The sequence below is a fragment of the Lathyrus oleraceus genome, chromosome 7, assembly GCF_024323335.1.
Source record: "Lathyrus oleraceus cultivar Zhongwan6 chromosome 7, CAAS_Psat_ZW6_1.0, whole genome shotgun sequence".
NCBI lineage: Eukaryota > Viridiplantae > Streptophyta > Magnoliopsida > Fabales > Fabaceae > Lathyrus > Lathyrus oleraceus.
This window is the reverse complement of record NC_066585.1, coordinates 532,471,109-532,490,529: the sequence shown is the minus strand read 5'-3', so window position 1 is coordinate 532,490,529 and position 19,421 is coordinate 532,471,109. Positions and strand designations below refer to the sequence as shown.

At 35.3% G+C, this 19,421-nt stretch overlaps 1 protein-coding gene across 1 annotated transcript; it reads right to left on the bottom strand.

Moving 5' to 3' along the window:
* Window positions 1-1,788: 1,788 nt before the first annotated feature.
* LOC127101668 (pyruvate decarboxylase 2-like) lies at window positions 1,789-5,048 on the bottom strand. The gene is made up of 6 exons (XM_051039136.1): window positions 4,352-5,048; window positions 3,980-4,143; window positions 3,000-3,650; window positions 2,660-2,777; window positions 2,353-2,541; window positions 1,789-2,234 (listed from the first exon to the last, which is right to left on the bottom strand). The coding sequence occupies exons 1-6, from the start codon at window positions 4,874-4,876 to the stop codon at window positions 2,064-2,066; spliced, it is 1,818 nt and encodes a 605-aa protein (XP_050895093.1). The 5' UTR covers window positions 4,877-5,048; the 3' UTR covers window positions 1,789-2,063.
* Between the last annotated feature and the right edge of the window lie 14,373 nt (window positions 5,049-19,421).

Below are 19,421 nucleotides of genomic sequence, written 5' to 3'. Positions count from 1 at the left end.
GATTGATTGAAAGACTTTTTCCAACTTAATAATCGATTAGACCTAATATGCTAATTGATTATTTTCAGTAAGTTGAGTCTAAAATCGATTGAAACAGTCTCTTAATGATTGGTAATGGCTAAACATCAAAACCTTCTATTTGTGGCTTGAACAATCGATTATTGAAGGTCAATAAATAATTGGTCCAATTTATATTATTAGGTGACTTATTTCGCATATGGATTGTTTCCAAATTTAAATTATAATTTGACCTATAAATAGAGAGTCTCTCTATCATTTTTCACATCCAAAAAAATGAATTTTGATCTCACTTTCATGTCTCTCATCATTTTCTCTAAATTTCTCATTTTTCTCACATATATTTAGTTACAGTGCTTTGAAAGTATTCTTGAGTTTAAGCAAGGATCTTTGTTTTGGGTGAGGGCTTAATTGCAACTTACTAAGAGTGTATTATCTCTTAAGTAAATAATTTTTACATAAGAAGTTGTTTGGTTGTGAGCTAAATCAATTAAAAAATCTTGTGATTTGGAGGATTATCTTATGGAGGATTCTTTTGTGGTACATCTGAATATTTCCCTGTATTTCATTTACCAAATTATGCGGCATGACATAAGTTGGCAGATGCAACCTTTAGTTCCTCCAATACCAAATGTTATGGCAAGCAGTGGCCCAAATTGCCAATCAATCAATGTTATCTCTACTTTGATTATATCTCATGTTTATCTCCAACCATTCGGTCAGTTCCAAGTTATAGAACACTTGCTTGTTAGCATTGCTTACAAGTTGGGTTCATACCTACTTGGCTATTTTACATTCTCTCAAAGTATGGATTGTTGATTTTGTTGGTGTAAGTCCCAGAAGTCAATAGATTTGGTACTTGTATTGAATTATTTATTAATAATAAACTACATTTCTTTTTTTATGTTTGTTTTTTCTAAAATAACAAAGTCCCTAGAATAGTTAGTCCGTTTAATGAAATGTTAAGTGTGACTTAATCATGAGATCTCATTAAACATAAGGACAATATTTTTAAAGTATATGTAGTCGAGCTTTATTATAAAGTGGGATAACATTAAAGCATTAAAACGATTATGTGGATAGACTGACAATCACATCTCATAGATCATGGATAAAGAGTTATCAAATCTTCATATAGGTATGAATATTAGGAGTAATATTTATACTGGATTGACCCACTATAAGAATACTACATAAAAGTTATGCAGAGTGTCATAAGTTATTCTCATGGTGATAATGATGTATATCACCCTTTTGGTTCGAAAAGATCAATCATTAAAATCAACACGACGGTATTTTAGCTCGGTCCAATTAAAAATTCTACCAATTCGAGATTAGCCTAGTTAAAATCTCACTTGGTTCCTAAGCTCATCTTGGTAAAAACTTAGTTTGTTCGAGATTAACCTGTGTAAAATATCAACTCGGTTCGAGGTCTGTATAAAATTCTGGTTCTGTTCGGAGGATAATCAATTCAAAACTCCGTCTTGGTTCGAGATCATCCCATAAAAAATCTAAGTTTGGTATGGAAGATAATCACTTTAAGTCTTGCTCATTGTTTGGTTGGATATTAACCTTAAAACTTCATTTCTTTGTATAAGGAGATTCGCGGACATATTCTTCTAACAACTCTTGAGTTTATTTCTCAAGAATAATTTTTGGGGACATGTGTAAATCATTTTACACATGATCGCTATTAGAAATTAGAAAATCAAGTAGATAATAGACTTCATCATACGCCACTAAGGGGATGACTAATTCTATTAGATAAAGTTGAAACAAAATGATCATTCAATTTATTATATAGGAGTCCTAGTAACTCACTCTCAAACACACATCTCAACATAGTTTTCTCTATTTCAGCCAATAGAAGAAAAAGTGTTAAAAAACGTGTTCCTAATGAATGGATTTTCACATAAACCAAACAACTCGCGCAAACATTTCAAAAGAAATTCTCCCTATTACATAAGCATCTTAAAGAAATCTCATCTTAATAAAGCTGAACTCAATCTTAAATCTTAATGTCTTAAAACTCAAGTGTATGAAGTTCACTGAGGATTAGGAGGACGACTATTTGCAGAACAGACCCTTGATCCCCATTCAAGCAACTCTTTGCTTGTGTCATCCTTGTGAGCAATCACTTCAATGAAGCAGAAACTATCCTTCTTTTCTCCTGTTGCTGTCTCAATTGCTTCAACAAGCTCCTCTTCGCAAGTGACCTGCAATAATCAACCCATAAATCAACGCCACCGACACTAAAAATTGAAATCATGTTTTGGTATCTGATATGTATCAGTGTCGTGTCGTGCCCAGTGTTTGTGCGAGAAGCTTAATTACCTTAGTGGTCCAGCACTTTCCTTGACCATTGTGGATTGCATCAACCAGACCAGTATAGTTCCAATTCTTAATGACATTGTATGGTCCATCATGAATTTCAACTTCAATAGTATATCCACCATTGTTAATCAAGAAGATTATGGTCTTCTGTCCACATCTCAGCATTGTGGACACATCCTGTGCCGTCACCTACACACAGGAAAAATAAGTACTCAACAAAAATTTTAAGCTAAAATTTGGAATTTGAATGTAATTTTTGGTTAGCAATTGGAATGTTGTTTATGAAGTTATAATGTGCAAGACAAACCTGAAAGCTTCCATCACCAATGCAAGCAATCACACGCTTATCAGGAACAGCTTGTGCATAACCAAGAGTTGCACCAACAGACCATCCAATTGATCCATATTGCATTTGGAATTCATACCTACAAAACAATTTTATTTAGTCTTTTTAATACTACAAAAGGTTTACAATCGCGATTCGAACCGCTCAAACTAAGTTATTTATATCTCAGTGACCACTGACCGCAATACATGTGACGATAAGGTCACATTAAAGGTCAGTTATATTTCACTGCAAGTATGGGCAATACGAAAGATTGCGATTGATGACCAATACCAAAAATCACATTCTATAAACTACTTACCCACATCCTTCTGGCAATTTCAGCTTTTGGCAGTTAAACCAAGAATCCCCAGTCTCAGCAATAACAGCAGTTTTGCTAGACAACATATTCTGAATATGTTGAAAAAGAACATTAACCCTCAAAGGTTCTCTAGGTCCAAATCTCAGAGGCAAACCTTCAGGAACAAATATCCTATGATAATTTTCATAGGCAGTATTATTCCGGTTAATACGCTTCGCGAGCGCACTAAGAAAATCCTTCATCAAAATACACCCGAATGCAACACCATTTCCGATCACAACCCTATTAGGCTCAACAATAATAGACTTTTCCTTCTTCAAAAGAAGTGAGTAACCAACAGAGCTGTAATCGTTGAAAATCGGTCCAGCAAACAAGTATGCGTCTGCTGATTCGACAATCTCAGCGCAGAATGAAGTACTCACTGCACCCCAAAATGTTCCAATGAAATGTTGGTGATTCTCAGGTACTAGTCCTTTTGCTGATGGCATAACAGCATATGGATAAGCACTTTTATCAGCTAGTTCAGTAAAAGCTTCTGATGCTTTTGCTACTCTTAGTTTTGGACCAGCTACTAGGACTGGTTTTACTGCTTTGTTTAGAAACTCCGCTGCGGCTTCCACTGCTGCCTCCAACCCAGCTTCATTACTCAACCTATAAAATACAAATAATCACTTTTAAGAGAAGCCATTCAAAACAACTTTTAACTGAATACAACTTCTAGATTTTCATTTTTATTTTATTTTAACAAAAAGATTAAAATTTAAAAGTGGTCAATTTTACAACTTCACCCTTTAAGTAGTATTTTTTCAGATATACATTTTTCAAAAAAAAAAACTATAAAAGATTAATGAATAAAAATAATCAAAAGTTCTTACTTTATAAAGTAATTTCCTTTATAAAAAAAAGCTGAAATAAACATATTCTATGAATAAGTAAAAAAAATAAAAATCTAACAAAGACATAGATGAATAAAATCTTACTTTGGAGATAGAGAAAATGGAACAGGTTCACGGCTGAAAGTAGGGTGAGGAATTCCTGCCAAATTACAGCTTATGCTTATATAAACAGGCTTGCTTTCTTTCAATGCTGTTGAAATTGCAGTATCTATCATTTCATGAGCATCTTCCAAATTATTCACCACAGCCTATATAATCAAAACATCAACCATTTTAATACACTCCATCAATAAAATTCACATTCATAAAATAAAAACATGAATAACCAAAAGCAATGCGTTGTATCAGAAAACATATTATAATAACTACCAGAAACTCACACACACAAGATCACGTTTCGAATTCGAAACGAAATGTTTCGGCTTAATAATAAAATAATATAGTTGTGATTTAAACCTGGTGGCAAGTAACAGTTTGGAAGCATCTGAGTTCTTGGCTGAAATCAGGCAAACCAATAGTATGATGAAGAATTCTATTAGTTCCAAAATCATTAGAATTAGGACCACCAACAATGCAAATCAGTGGCAAATTCTCACTATAAGCACCAGCAATAGCGTTAATCACACTTAATCCACCAACGGTAAAAGTAACAACGCACGCGCCCACGCCCCTAGCCCGCGCGTATCCATCAGCAGCGTATCCAGCATTGAGTTCGTTACAACAACCAATGTTTTTCAATTTCGGTTCGGCTATGAGGTAGTCGAGCAATGTTAAGTTGAAGTCTCCCGGAACGGTGAAAACGTCGGTTACTCCGACTTCGACTAACCGCCGCGCTAGGTGGCTGCCTAAGGTGGATTCAGATGAGGCTAAGGTGGTTGATGAAGTGGATTTTTGGATGGTTGAAACGGTGCCGTTTGGGGGAGATGCTAGGTCGTTGTTGTGCGGTTTGTATGTTTCGAGGGAGCCTAGATTTGTGGCCATACTGAGAGAAATGAGAGAGTTTTTTTCTTTATGTGGTGAGGTTTTGAAAGATTTTGTGTGTGAGATTTGAATGGGAGATAGAGAGGATTTATAGAAGTGAGAGATTGTGTTACTTGGGAGAGAGGTAAGAGAAAAAGGAAAACCTTGGGAGAGAAGAGAGAGAAGTAACAATAATCTGTTTGCATGGTGGGTGGTATTACAAGGGGCGGTTTTTGTTTTCAGTGTTATATTTGTTTTTGGTGTTCAAGAATGGAAAAAACAGTTTTTTTTTTTTTTTTTGGTAAAATAGTTTGAAAGTTAATTTGATATTTTAGTTAATCTATCTGATGACACTTAAATAATTTTAAGTAAAGCACCTTTTTTGGTCAATATAAAATTAAAAATATTGACAATCATTTTTTAATGCTTAAGTCATATATTCTAGGTTCTGAAAATAAAATTGGGTAACTTATGTTCTAAGTTAATGGTAAATTGAGGAAATTAAGAGAGAATTAAAAGCAATCGATAAAGAGAAGTATTATTTAATGAATTGAGTGTGTATTACAAATATGTGTTATATCATTTATATAAGATCATACTTATTAATTAACTAACTAATTTCTAGTTAGTAACCATAAACAAAGTTAGTAATAACCGCATAACTAAGAGTAACTATGTGTGAAGTTAGTTATAATTGTCTAACCACGTTATAACTAACTTCTAATTTCTAAAACTGAATTACATATCTAATGCTCTTTCTAATTCAAATTTCTTAAGTTCTTCATTTTCATTAATCCTTTGAGACCTTTAAATCTTGCTTGTTGCAAGGATTTTGTTAGAATGTCAACCAAGTACAATTCAGTCTTGCAATACTCAATCTTAAATTTTTCTTTACCAACTTGATCTCTTAAGAAATAATACAACATTTATATATGTTTGCTCCTATCATGACTGTTTGGATGATTTGTTAAATCAATTGTTGACTGGTTGTCTACTAGCAACTTGATATGCACACAATCACTTTCTTTCAGTTATCTAAGTATCATCTCTAACCACAATGCTCGACAAGCAGCATAAGAGGTTGCATTATACTTTGCCTCACATGAAGACAAAGTCATAACTCTGTACTTCTTTGAACTCTATGAGATCGGTGTTGATCCAAGCATGAACAAGTTGTTGTTGTGCTCTTTCTATCATCTTAACCACCACTCTAATCTAAATCAGAATAACCATAAATATTAGCTTTGATTCTTGTGCTTTATTGATGTGGCACGAGTATTCTATGGTATATTGTACCTCTAATGTACCTTAGGATCCTTTTTGCTGCAAGTGGATGACATAGCCTTGGTTTCTCCATGAATATACTAATTAATCTCACACTATGACAAATATCATGCCTTGTGTTGCAAAGATGCATTAAAGAGTCAATGATATACTTGTACAATATGTTATCCATCAGTTCACCTTCTGACTCCTTCTTTAGTTTGATGTTGGTCTCCGTAAGTGTAATATAAGAGATGTAATTACTCATCTTGAACTTCTTCAAGACGTTTTCTGTATAATTATTCTGAAGCAAGAAAGCTCATTGCTTTGTGTTCGCACTTTCTATTCCTTAAAAGTAAGCCAAATCTCCTAAGTATGACATTTCAAACTCATTCTCCATGTTTGCTTTAAATTTTTCCAATTCCTCTTCATTACAACTTGTGACCAATAGATCATTCACATAAGGACATAGGATGACTTGGTCTTGCTAACTTAAGCCTTTCACATATAAACCATGTTCCGATGTGCATTTGTTGAAACCTAGCTTGATTGAGAAGCTAGCAATCCTCTTGTTACAAGCTTTAGGTTCTTGCTTTAAGCCATACAATACTTTCTTCAATTTGTACAACATCTATTCTTTCTCTTTTACTTTAAAACTTGATGGCTTCTTCACATAAACTTCTTCCTCTATAGGTCCATTGAGGAAGGTCGACTTCACATCAAGTTAGTGCATCTTCCAACCTCTATATACTGAAATGGCTTCAACCAATCTTACGGTGTTAAGTCTAGCCACTGGTGCATAGACTTCATTGAAATCAATTCCATGTCTTTGGAGAAATCTTTTATTCACAAATATTGTCTAATAATTGTAAATTTCATTATTTAGCTTCAACTTTGGCTTATAAACTCACTTGACATCTATTGTTTTCTTGCCTGAATGCTTGATTAGTTCCCATGTTTAATTCTTCTCAATGGTCCGAGCTCTTCAATAATTACATCTTGTCCATTCCCATCTTTCATGGATTGAACACGATCAATTGGTTCTGACTTAGCCATCATGGCTTCTTCAATCAATTCACCGTGTTCTTTTATGGCTTGATTGTGAAACCTCTCATAATCATTCAATCTAACTGATTTAAATATAGTTATGGTTGATATCTTCACTGCTTGAGGTTATGCATGCTCAATTGTTATTTATTGGTCATTATCATGAACAGTAGTTCTGATGTGGATTAAATCTTCACCTTATTGCATTGGATTACTTGGATTTTCAGCCAATTATATCCTTTACTTTCATCAAATTCCACATATCTACTAATCATCACCTCGTTTACACTTGGTGAGAACAACTTGTAAGCACATGTGGAATGATAACCAACCAAGATCATGACTTGGTTTCTATCATCCAACATCCTTCTAAGTGGTTCAAGTACATGTTTGTAACACAATGAGCTAAAAACCTTCATAGGGTGTCTTACTTTCCAGCTTTTTCATTAGACATCTATTGATGATGTAAACAACAATTGAAGTAGCCTTACCCCAAAAATGGTTTGACATTTTCGTAGCCTAAAACATGTTTCTTGCCATGTTCAAACGGCTTTTTTCTTCCTCTTAGCAACACCATTGCTTTGAGTCGTGTATGGTGATATAATCTCATGCTAAATTCCTTCTTTCTCACAAAATTAATCAAATTCAGTTGAGGTGTACTCACCACCACCATTAATCATCAACCTTTTAATGAACATCCGACCTATTTTTCAACTTGCAGCTTGAATCTTTTGAAATTGTTGAAATCTTCATTTTTCTTCTCTAATAAGTAAATCCACATATGTCTAGTGAATTCATCTATGAAAGTTAAGAAGTAACAATTACCTCCTAGTGACTTTACTTCAAATGAGTGTATAATCTCCTATTTATGTTGTGACTTCATTGACAATCCATGTTTGAATGGCTTTCTTGCCTCCTGGGCAATGCAACACTCTTCACATAGCTGCTTTGGTATTTTTATCTTGATAAGTCCATACAACGTCTTCCTTATGTGCATAAAACTGAGACTTCTAAAATTGAGATGGCGACACCTCTTATGCCAAATCCAATTTTAATCTCCAACTATGGTTGATGCAAGACATTGATGATCTAGCATGTTGATCATAATCTTGAATGTCTTGTTGGTCGATAAAGATTCCTTCAAGCTTAGGTTAGAACTTTCATCAAACACCTAGATATTTCTTTATTTTAACCTCATTTATAGTTATTGTTAAGAAATTGACCCAAACTAATAAAGTTTCTTGCCATGAAAGTCATGTGCATAACATCACATATAAATGCTTCTTGTCTATCATTTATCTTCTCAAGGATGTTTCCCATTCCTTTTCATGTAACCATGTTATTATTTGAAAATCTAATGGATCTCCTTACTGATTCAACAAGATTGATAAACCAATCTTTATTAGCTGTCATGTGATTTCTACACCCTATGTCGAGATACCAAACATTGGCTTTGTATTGAGCCAAATTTATAGCAACCATCAAAATGAACTCTTTTGAATCACTACTTCTTGCATGTCCAAACTGAGTCACACCCTTTCCAACTATTTGATTCTTTGTTTAAGTAGCGGACTCTAGCATAATGTCCAAACTTTTGACAACAGTAGCATCGAACTTCCTTCATGTCGACTTTCTTCTTCAATCTTTGATTCTGAGAAGCAACATTCTTTCTAGCTTCACCTTGACTTATTGAAATCTTGATTGAACCATCACTCTCATTCCACTTCTTCTTCCATATTTCTTTGCCTTTATTGATCTTTGAAGAATCTTCTTTCATTTTCTTGAAGAATTTTGCCTGCAAATCTTGTTCATACACCTTTTCTAAATTCATCTATTTCAAACTCACCTCACGAGTTTCAAAAAATGCTTGCAATTCTAGGAGATTCATTTCAAATAAATCTTTGGAGTCTTCAATAGCCATAACAATGTGATCAAATTAGCAGGTAAATGTCTTAGAACCTTCTTCACTTTCTACAACTCAGTGATCTTCTCTCTACATAACTTCATTTAATTGGTCAACACCACCGATCTCGAGAAGAACTCTACAATTTCTTCACCATCATTCATATATATATTCTCATACTGTTTCCTCAAAGATTGCAACTTGACTTTCTTTAGTTTCTCATATTTTCCATACAACTTCTCGAGAGTATCTCAAGCACCCTTGGTCGTTTCTTGCTCAATTATCTTCTTAAAGATATTTGAATCCACACACTGATGGAAATTTTTTAATGGAATGATTTCATGATCAAGCTTAATGCCACATCTAATCTAAACATTTTGATTTATGTTTCTCCTCATTTAAAACTAAATTAAAAATTTGCAGCAAACATTGTATCAACCTTTTATTTGAGTTGTGTTTTGTTCAAGAACAAAATGATGATTAGAGAGTTTGAGTTAATGGTTGTCGTGGCATAGTTAAGTTTTAATACAATTGATTGAAGCTTGATATACAAGGTTAGCACTCGAACATTTAAGTTAGTATGAGAAATAAATAATATAATCTCAATTCGAAGAGGTTATCGTATCTGGAAATGACGCGCTAATCCCCTTTAAATAGGCAAGTTTGTTAGAAACTAAAATATGAAAATGGGCGTTAAGTGTGGATGGCCACTAGATGAATTTGATGGTGGGAAATATGTTCCCGAATGAGGTATCCTGAGGATGCTTTGAATTACATATGTCTCCTTTCAACATACCTTTCTTCCTCGATATGTTGGGCTTTTGCACTTTATTGGGCCCCTTTGATTGATCCAAAATAGTTGTCCCAAAGCCCTTGTCTCTTATTATGGATGAAAGGGTTTTGTAGTAAATGAAACCACCCACCTCTTAAATTATCAAGAAGAGATACCTAATGGAACGTTCGTTGTTTATGGAAATAACGATCCAATGAAGGGAATCACACGTGGAATTCTAAGAAGCGGGGAATGTTTGATATATGCCCCATCTCCAAGTATCCATCATTCTTATCACATCGAGGGTACTAGGGTGTCATTCGAACAGTCTTAGGGAGATCTAGAATATTGATAGTGGGATGATCATGTAGCCTCTAATATTTTGAAGAGATATACCTTATTACTGTAGGCACATTGTTCCCTTTTGTTGACTGCTTATTGATTCTTCTCGAGAAATTTCTTTCCTTCCTAACTTTTACTCTAGAGATTCATTTGGTGTGAAGGTTGCCCTGATATTCGAGATATCTCATTAGTCGGATCCGTTTTTTGCGTGTTCGACTACTTCCTTGAACTTTTGGGTTCTAGCATCTGAGATTTTTTCTTTCTTCTTCTTTTCACCATTTTAGGGTTTCTTAGTGTTTCCAATTTATTCACTCTACCTGTTGTTTCTTTCATTTGTCCTTTGATTTCTTTAAGCATGGTTATAACTTTCGTATAAACTAGGAGGGTTGGTAATGGCATTTCAGGAGTTTAGGTGAACTTATGGAGGCGCATTTTCCCGAGTTATGTTTGAAATGGGTCAGTCAGAGGATTAAGGTGTTCTTCCTCTAGACAAAGGTCAAAGAGTATGTTGTCAATATAGTGGATATTATATTCTATTCCATGAATGCATGCACTCCCATGTCATTTATCACCTTCCTTTATATGATTTTAAAATCAGTACTCTGAATTATCTACTCATTTCCCCCTCGTAGTTCCACCCTATGAGTTTGTTAAGCACTTTTAGCACTGATATGAATACAAAGGTAGCAAGTCGATAGTGACATTGTTCTTCAACCTCTTCAAAGTCCAAATCCGCTCCAAATCCGTGAATGGTTCTAGTGCGATTTCCTTGCGGCAGAGTACCAAGTACTTTGAGCCTTTCTCTGATAGTGTGAAGACTTTTAAGGAACACTTCTTCTTGGTAGTCCCCCTTAATAAGGAAACACATTCAAAGATTTTTCGTCTAGATCATGATGTTCCCTCTTCGTGTATGGATATTTTTCACTAATATTGGACCCAAATCCATTTTACTATTGGAGTTGGGATGTCCCATTATCGGGAGGAAGATTTGTCAGAATAGAAGTTTTACTTGAAAGGCCAACTAGTTTATTTTTATTAGGAACTTGGCTACGTAGTTGGGGTAGTCCCATTCGATCTGGCCTCCAAGACTCAGTTGAAAAGATGCACTCAAACTCGTTGGATCGTGTATGCCAAGTCCAAAGGAGAAAGGAAGAAAATCTTTGGTAGGCAATTTTAGAATTTCCATCTTCCTTCTTTCCTTTCTCCAGTATTTCCTAATATTTTCGTCTTTTGCAGATGTCATTAAGAGTGAAGACGCCAAGCGAAGGTTGAATAAAGAGATTTGAGGGTTTGCTACTTCGGATGGGATTCTGAGCACGCCCTTAGCTGGTGAGCTTCCGCTTTGGGTACACCTATGCACCTCGTCTTCTCTGATCGTTAGACAAGTTACCCAAATAGTCTTTCCTGGTTCTAGGGATGTGACTACGGCATCCACTGGTCGCGCCTTGTTGGTAGAAAATTCTCATTTTCCTGATTAGGAAAGGGAGGAAAGCTTGCCACTATCCATGAATCGGAAGAGGTTCGGGCTGAAGGTCATTCTCACAAGTGCCTTCGGCGGTCTAAGACATGTGGTGAGTTTTTTTATTCGATATCTAATGAACATTACTCTTACTTCTCAATACTTCTTGACGAATCTCATCAAAGTGAATTGGTCGAGTTAGCCTATCATGTTCGTCGGACGTCTGTCTTTTTAGCTTTCGATGTTGCTTCCAGGAAGAGGTTTTCTTGCCTGGTCATTTTTGTTAGGAAAGGGAAAGATTTAAGAATAAGGTTGGTGACCTTACCCTTTATAGGGATAGATTTATGAAATAGGCTCAAGAAGTTTCTAACTCATTCTTTGCCATATAAGTTTCTTTAGATCCTCTCAGGTACTTTGGCTCTTTGGTTGAAAAGGTGAAATGACTAGTTCTAATGATAGCCGATAAGGGTGATGCTCTAACTTAGGGGAATAAGTCTTTAGAGGTAGCTTATAAATGGAATTATAAATTGGAAAAGGCTCTAAAGTATTCCTAATAGATTCATAGGAAGACAAAGGTCAGCCTTAACAACATGCGCTAGGAGAATATTTCTCTTTGTAAGGAGTTATCCAAATCTTTGCAAGATGGTTTCTCCATAGTAAAAGATGATTTTGAGAATGTGCTTCAACGGGTGGAAATTTTTTATTCAACCGGTCCCATCTCTCGGTATCGGGTCCGTCTTGATCAAATTATTGAATATGGACAAGTGGTTCCTCTGGATGGCTAGCATCCCTTTGTATGGCGCAGACATACATAACTCTAGCGCATGTAGATTTGTCCCAGCAATGTATATGTGAATATATTTTACTGGCTTATTCTTTGTTTAACTCTTACATGTTTTATTGTGTTATTTATATTCTCGAACTTTATTTATAAAGTTTAAATCTTTTGCTCGAGTTTTGCATCCAGGTTATATTGGATGTCTCTGAGGTCTGAGTCTGGCCAAGGGTCGGTTCCCCTTCCCATGGCCCAAAGTGTAAACCTGGTTTTAGGTAGACGTATTAGTAGACCCCCACGACCTTTAGAGTTGTAAGTATAATCAATAATTGATCAAAACTCATAAATAAGTAAGATTTGTTTTGCCTTGATGAAGTCATTATTTTGATGATGACAACACCTTAAGTAGTAACAACACTTGAAGAGAATTTTATGATGACAACACCTTAAGTGGTAAAAACACTTGAAGAGAATTTGATGATAACAAGGCATGAAGTCAAGAAACTAACTCAAGCGGTTAAAGATGCACAAAATGGTTGATCAAGCTATTCCTCTTAATCAAGCTAAATAATTAGGGTTTATTGATCACCAGTGATATCTTTACAACTCTCTGATGATAATGACTTACTTGAATATATCCCAATCCTCGCCCACAAGAAGATTAAAGTCAAGTGCTTATATGATTGGAATATCTGGCAAAAGGAATTGAAGCTTCCGAGTATGAAAGAGAGAAAGTGTGAAAGCTATTCTGATCGTGAACTGTCTAATCGATTATAACATATACGCAATCGATTAGATGAGGGTAAATCAATTATATAATTGATTACGACATTATCTTAATGAATGGTAACAAGTATCTATCAAAACCTTCCAATTTGGGTATCAATAGTCGATTATGCAAGTACCTAATCAACTAGATCATTTATTTTGCCCATGGATTGTTTCCCAAAATGAACAATTTCTTGGCCTATAAATAAAAGGATTCCCTTTCATTTAAAATCATCCAGAAAAAATGAAACTTATCATTTTTCCTCTTTCTTAATATCTCTCTAAATTATTTCTTTTTCTTCCACATGTTTGTAGCCATAGTGTTTTAAGAGTGTTCTTGAGTTTAGTGATGAACTTTTTTTGGGTGAAGGGCATTATTTAAATTTATCAATAGTTATTTTCCCTCTTGAGTAAATCATTCTTTCTTAGAAAGTAGTCATTTTGGTTTGGAGCTAAACTAGTGTAAAAGCTCTGTTAGGGATTATTATAAGTCTCTGTTTGGTTTGTGAGCTCCTCCATTGAAGAAAAGCTCTCTTTTTGGGTTTGTGAAGAATAGCCAGAGAAAAATCATCAGAACGATTCTTAAGCTCAACCCAATTAAAATCTATATGGGTTTGAGAATAGCTTGGTATAAAATTTCCCTCATTTTTTGAGTGCAACCTGTGTAAAAGCTTAGTAGGTTCGAGATCAGCCTGGTAAAAATCCTGGTTCGGTTCATTGTTAGCCCGTGTAAAACCTCGATTTGGTTCGAAGGATAGCCAACATAAAACTTCAACTTGGTTTGATATCAATCTGTGCAAATCTCAGTTTGTCTTAGAGACTAACCGCTCGAAACTCTACTCGTTGTTTGACGTGGAGAATAACTGTTTTATACCTATGTTCTCTATTTGGTTGAAAGTTAGTCTAAAACTCTATTTTCCTTGTATAAGGCAGTTCATGGGCTTAACTTTCTAAAAGATCTCAAGAATTATTGGATACTCTCAAGATCATTTTTTGGAGATATAAGTAAGTCACTTCATTTAGACCAAACTTCTATAAATATTTCGTGTTATCTCTCTTCTCTTAACTATTTTACTTTTCGCTTTTATGACATTTGTGTCATCTACATTTATGACATTTATGCCATTCTTAGGGAGAGGGTTATGCATTTATGAAATTTTGGCCATCTATATTCTCACTCATTTCTCATCCTCTCCCTTTGTAAACTTTTACTCATTTTACTAGTTCATATTTCTTTGACATATTTTCTGCTATAAATAGATTATGGGTAAGGAAGGAAAAATGGGTCTGGCCAATCAGCATGCTCATTTTGTCCACACTTTTTCATGGGACGGGCCAATGTTTTGTCTCGTTTTTACGGGCATATGCATTTATCTATTTTTTAAGCTTAAAAGGTGCAGTGCTTGTGGCTCTGCCCCGTCCCGCCTCTTTGTCTCTCTATATCTATCTATTTATCTATCTATCTATCTATCTATCTATCTATCTATCTATCTATCTATCTATCTATCTATCTATCTCTATCTCTCTCTCTCTCTATCTCTCTCTCTCTCTCTCTCCCTCTCTCTCTTATGGGGATGGTCAATTGGGGGTGTTCAAAACCAAACTAACCCAATAGAAAACCACAAACCAAACCAAACCAAATCGAAACCGCAAAAACCAGCATTTGGTTCGGATGTGTTTGGGTCATTTTTTAACAAAACTGTGCGGTTCGCTTTGGTTTGCGGTTTGTATTTTACAAACCGAACTAAACCAAACCGAATTGCATTATGTTAGAACTCAAACTTCACTTTTCCCATATCTAACCTAAAACCCAAACTTATTATGCCTTAACCTTATAAATATTCTCTTACTCACACTTAGGATTTTAGTTTCAACCGTCTCAAATCTCTCATAGTAGTATCACGCATTCTTCTCATCTTCTTTTCCCTGTACATCTCACATTTTCTACTATAATCTCTCATCTCTTATGTTCTTTCTTTATTTTCTCATTTTTATGTTATTGTTTTCTGTTCCAATTACTTTTTTATCGCATCTTTCTTCTCTAATTTCGCATCTATTATGTTCTTTCTTTTTCATCATCTCTAATCTCTCCTCTGCTCCGCTTTTTCTTTTTTATCATAATATTTTTTATATTATTTTATGATACTATTTTATTTTATATTTTTTATTCCACTTTCATCTAATCTTATATTTTGTATATTGAATGAGAAGTTTTTGTCTAAACATGATGAGTTTTGTTGTTATTTTGTAAAGTATGAATGACTAAGCACAAAATTATGTTGTCATCTATAAGAGTATATATGGCTCAAAAAAATCTTGCTAAAAACCGAACCAACTCAAACCGCATTGGTTTGACTTGATTTGGTTCAGTTTTATTTCTAAAAGTCAATCGAACCAAACTGAACCACATGCTTTTCTCTCTTGCGGTTCAAATGATTTTTAGCGTAAAAACCGTTCAAAACGCACCGCGAATACCCCTAGGGTCAATGTTTTAGCCCCGCAACCTCAACTATGTCTACCATGCTTTGTCCCTTTTTGGGAGACTTTTGCAGGACAAATCTAAACGCGACGAACACGCTTATTTGCCACCCCTAATCATGGTATATGAAGACGTATTCTGACGCAGACTCGGGGATACAACACGAACACCGACACTCTCACTAATAATATAAAAATATAGGGCACTGACACCTCTACATATATGATAGTATTTGAGTTTCATTTATCCATTTATTATTTAAAGAGTTAAAAATATTTTAATCAAAATTAATGTCTTTAATTCTTCATTTAATTGTTTCAATATATTTTGGACCCTGTGTGAGATGTGTTGAAAATATATATAAGGTGTCTTGAAAAAAAATATGAAACACTTGTCTGAATTGTTCCCACATATTTTGTATGAGTGTCTTATGGGTGTTGGATATTGACTTGGAGTGTGTCGAATTAAAGGAATAAATTATTTTTTGAAAAACATTCATTTTCAACACATGTCGTACGAATATTATACAAGTGTTGAATACGCACATCTATCGCATAGTGTAACACCCTTCTAAAATACCCCAAATATTTCAATTAAAATAGCAACATATCAATCAGAGTAATTATGCCCCGAAGGGTGTCACACAATCATTTCACAACCATCATCAGAATATCCTGTCATGCTCATTTATTTAATCCAAATTATAAAGTATCTGCATAATACGCAGCGGATAAAATCAATTCAATTATTCACATCATGTAACATATTACATGCAAAATGGTTCACAACCAATCAATAAAATATTCAAACATCCCTTCCCGATGTTACATCTATCAGAGCATGACCCACTAGGAGACTACACTAGACTCCAAGCACTAGCTCCTATTCAACTCACTGCTCGTTACCTGAAAAATAGGTGTAAGGGTGAGTTCCTCAATCAATATAATAAGCATTATACAACATTATGTAATGTTAAGTAACTAACGCATCAAATCACTCTAACCAGACTACACACTCAATAACGGCAGTATCAATTCAAACATCATATTCAATACCAATACAACTCATATTCATACTCAATATCAACACAAACACACGTATAATATTGGAATACATCCATTCATATTATACGCCATACACATATTATGCAATGAGACTACATGCATGCGGTACCGACTATTTGTGAACATATAGTTCACCTCACCGTCCAAATCCAGGCACGGCTACCAAGTCCAACTAGTCCCACTCATTTGAGACCTAGTGACTCACTCACTAATTCCTCACCACGGGAATTAGCTACCACCCCTCAAGGGCTATGCTATGCACGCTAATTCACCTAGCATGCAAACATCGACAACAATCCATAATGACTAACTCACTAATTCCTCACAATGGGAATTAGCTACCACCATAAAGGCCACAATATGCATGCTAATCACCTAGCCATGCTACATCATCAACAACAATTCAAGAATAGACATATGCTCACACTCTAAGCCATAAAACAGTCTATTCACAAGTGCACACATAACTGATACATTCACAGCATCATGCATACCATCACACATCATCAGTATATTATCACATAAGCATATCATATCATGCCACATAATCAAAAACAGTATTAGCACACTCTACTAATGCCTATACTACTCAAGACCCAACAAAACAACAACAACATTACCACGATATCACATCTGGGAGTTTAAAACGCGAAATCTGCCCTTCAAACTGATATGGCGAACGCCATTAGGCTAATGGCGAACGCCATTAGCGTTACACGCTCTCATTCTGGAAAAACTGTCTGTCAAACTGATATGGCGAACGCCATTAGGCTAATGGCGAACGCCATTAGCGTTAAACGCTCTTATTCTGAAAAAAAACCCAAACGGCGAACGCCGAAGGCATAATGGCGAACGTCATTTGGCTGTTATGTGCATAGATGTTAAATTTCTATGAATTCCCTTTCAATTATCATCTAATTTCATTCATCCACTGGCTGTTATGTGCATAGATGTTAAATTTCTACGAATTCCTTTTCAATTATCATCCAATTTCATTCATCCACTATTTCACAAATTCATCATACATCAATCTAATCAGAGATAAAACAATGGTTATCACTACCCAGTACATATTATCATATAATACCCTTTAACCGATGATAAACCCCCCTTACCTGAGTTAATCCGGCAAATCTCAAGCTTCAAGCTCTTCTCTTCTCCAACCTTCTTCCTCTTGCTCTGCCTTTGCCCTTTTCCTCTTTCACGATCGCTTCTCTGTTTTTCACGTAAAAACCTTTTTACTCCAAAATGGGACTTTTTCCTTAATTCCAACTTATATATATTTTCCAATAAATAATTATCCCAATAGTTATTATTCCAAAATAATAGTAATAATAATCCCAAATTCCAATTATTCAATTAAATTAATAAAAAAATATTAATTTAAATTAAATAATTATCTTATTTTAATTGGGGTGTTACAACTCTCCCCCACTAAAAGAGTTTTCGTCCTCGAAAACATACCTCAAGCAAATAACTCCGGATAAGACTCCTTCATCTGACTCTCAAGTTCCCAGGTCACATTGCCACCTGCTGGTCCTCCCCAAGCTACCTTCACCAATGCAATCTCTTTACCCCGCAACTGCTTCAACTCTCGATCCTCGATCCTCATAGGTGATGCTTCAACAGTCAGGTCATCTCTCACCTGTACATCATCTATTTGGACTACATGCGACGGATCATGAATGTATCTCCTCAACTGAGACACATGAAAAACATCATGCAAATTCGCAAGCGACGGCGGTAAAGCGATACGATAGGCTACCTCTCCTATCCTTTCTAAAATCTGATAGGGACCAATAAATCGAGGTGTCAACTTCTTTGACTTCAAAGCTCGACCAACACCAGTTATCGGAGTAACACGAAGAAACACATGATCTCCCTCTTGGAACTCAAGTGCCTTCCTCCTCTTATCATGATAACTCTTCAGTCGACTCTGAGCAATTCTCATCTTCTCCTGAATCATCTTAATCTTGTCCGTAGTTTGTTGAACAATCTCCGGTCCAACCACAGCACTCTCACCGGACTCATACCAACATAAAGGTGTCCGACATCTCCTACCATACAAAGCTTCAAACGGTGCCATACCAATACTCGAATGAAAACTATTGTTGTAGGTAAACTCAATCAACGGTAAATAACAATCCCACGCACCTCTCTTTTCTAAAACACAACCTCTCAAAAGATCCTCTAGTGACTGAATCGTCCTCTCAGTCTGACCATCAGTCTGCGGATGATATGCAGAACTCAATCTCAGCTTAGTTCCCAAAGCCTTCTGCAAACCTTCCCAAAACTTCGATGTAAATCTAGGATCTCTGTCCGAAACAATACTCGACGGAATACCATGCAAACTTACAATCTTCTCAATATACAACTCGGCTAATCTCTCTAACGGATAATCCATTCTGATCGGAATGAAATGAGCCGATTTTGTCAATCTATCAACAATCACCCAAATAGCCTCAAAATTCTTATTTGTCCTCGGCAAACCAGAAACAAAATCCATACTGATACTATCCCACTTCCACTCTGGAATAGCCAACGGTTGCATTAGCCCAGACGGCTTCTGATGCTCAATCTTTGACTTCTGACAAGTCAAACAAGAATAAACAAAACTCGCGATTTCTCTTTTCATTCTCGGCCACCAAAATAACCTTTTCAAATCATGATACATCTTCGTAGCTCCAGGATGAA

What these genes read in the sequence shown, in the direction of transcription:
- LOC127101668 (XM_051039136.1), bottom strand. Translation starts at nt 4,876, where the DNA reads ATGGCCACAAATCTAGGCTCCCTCGAAACATACAAACCGCACAACAAC. An exon ending in CCATTTTCTCTATCTCCAAA is followed by an intron (nt 3,651 to 3,979) that starts GTAAGATTTTAT and finishes TGTATTTTATAG; the next exon opens with GTTGAGTAATGAAGCTGGGT. An exon ending in GAAAGTGCTGGACCACTAAG is followed by an intron (nt 2,235 to 2,352) that starts GTAATTAAGCTT and finishes TGATTATTGCAG; the next exon opens with GTCACTTGCGAAGAGGAGCT.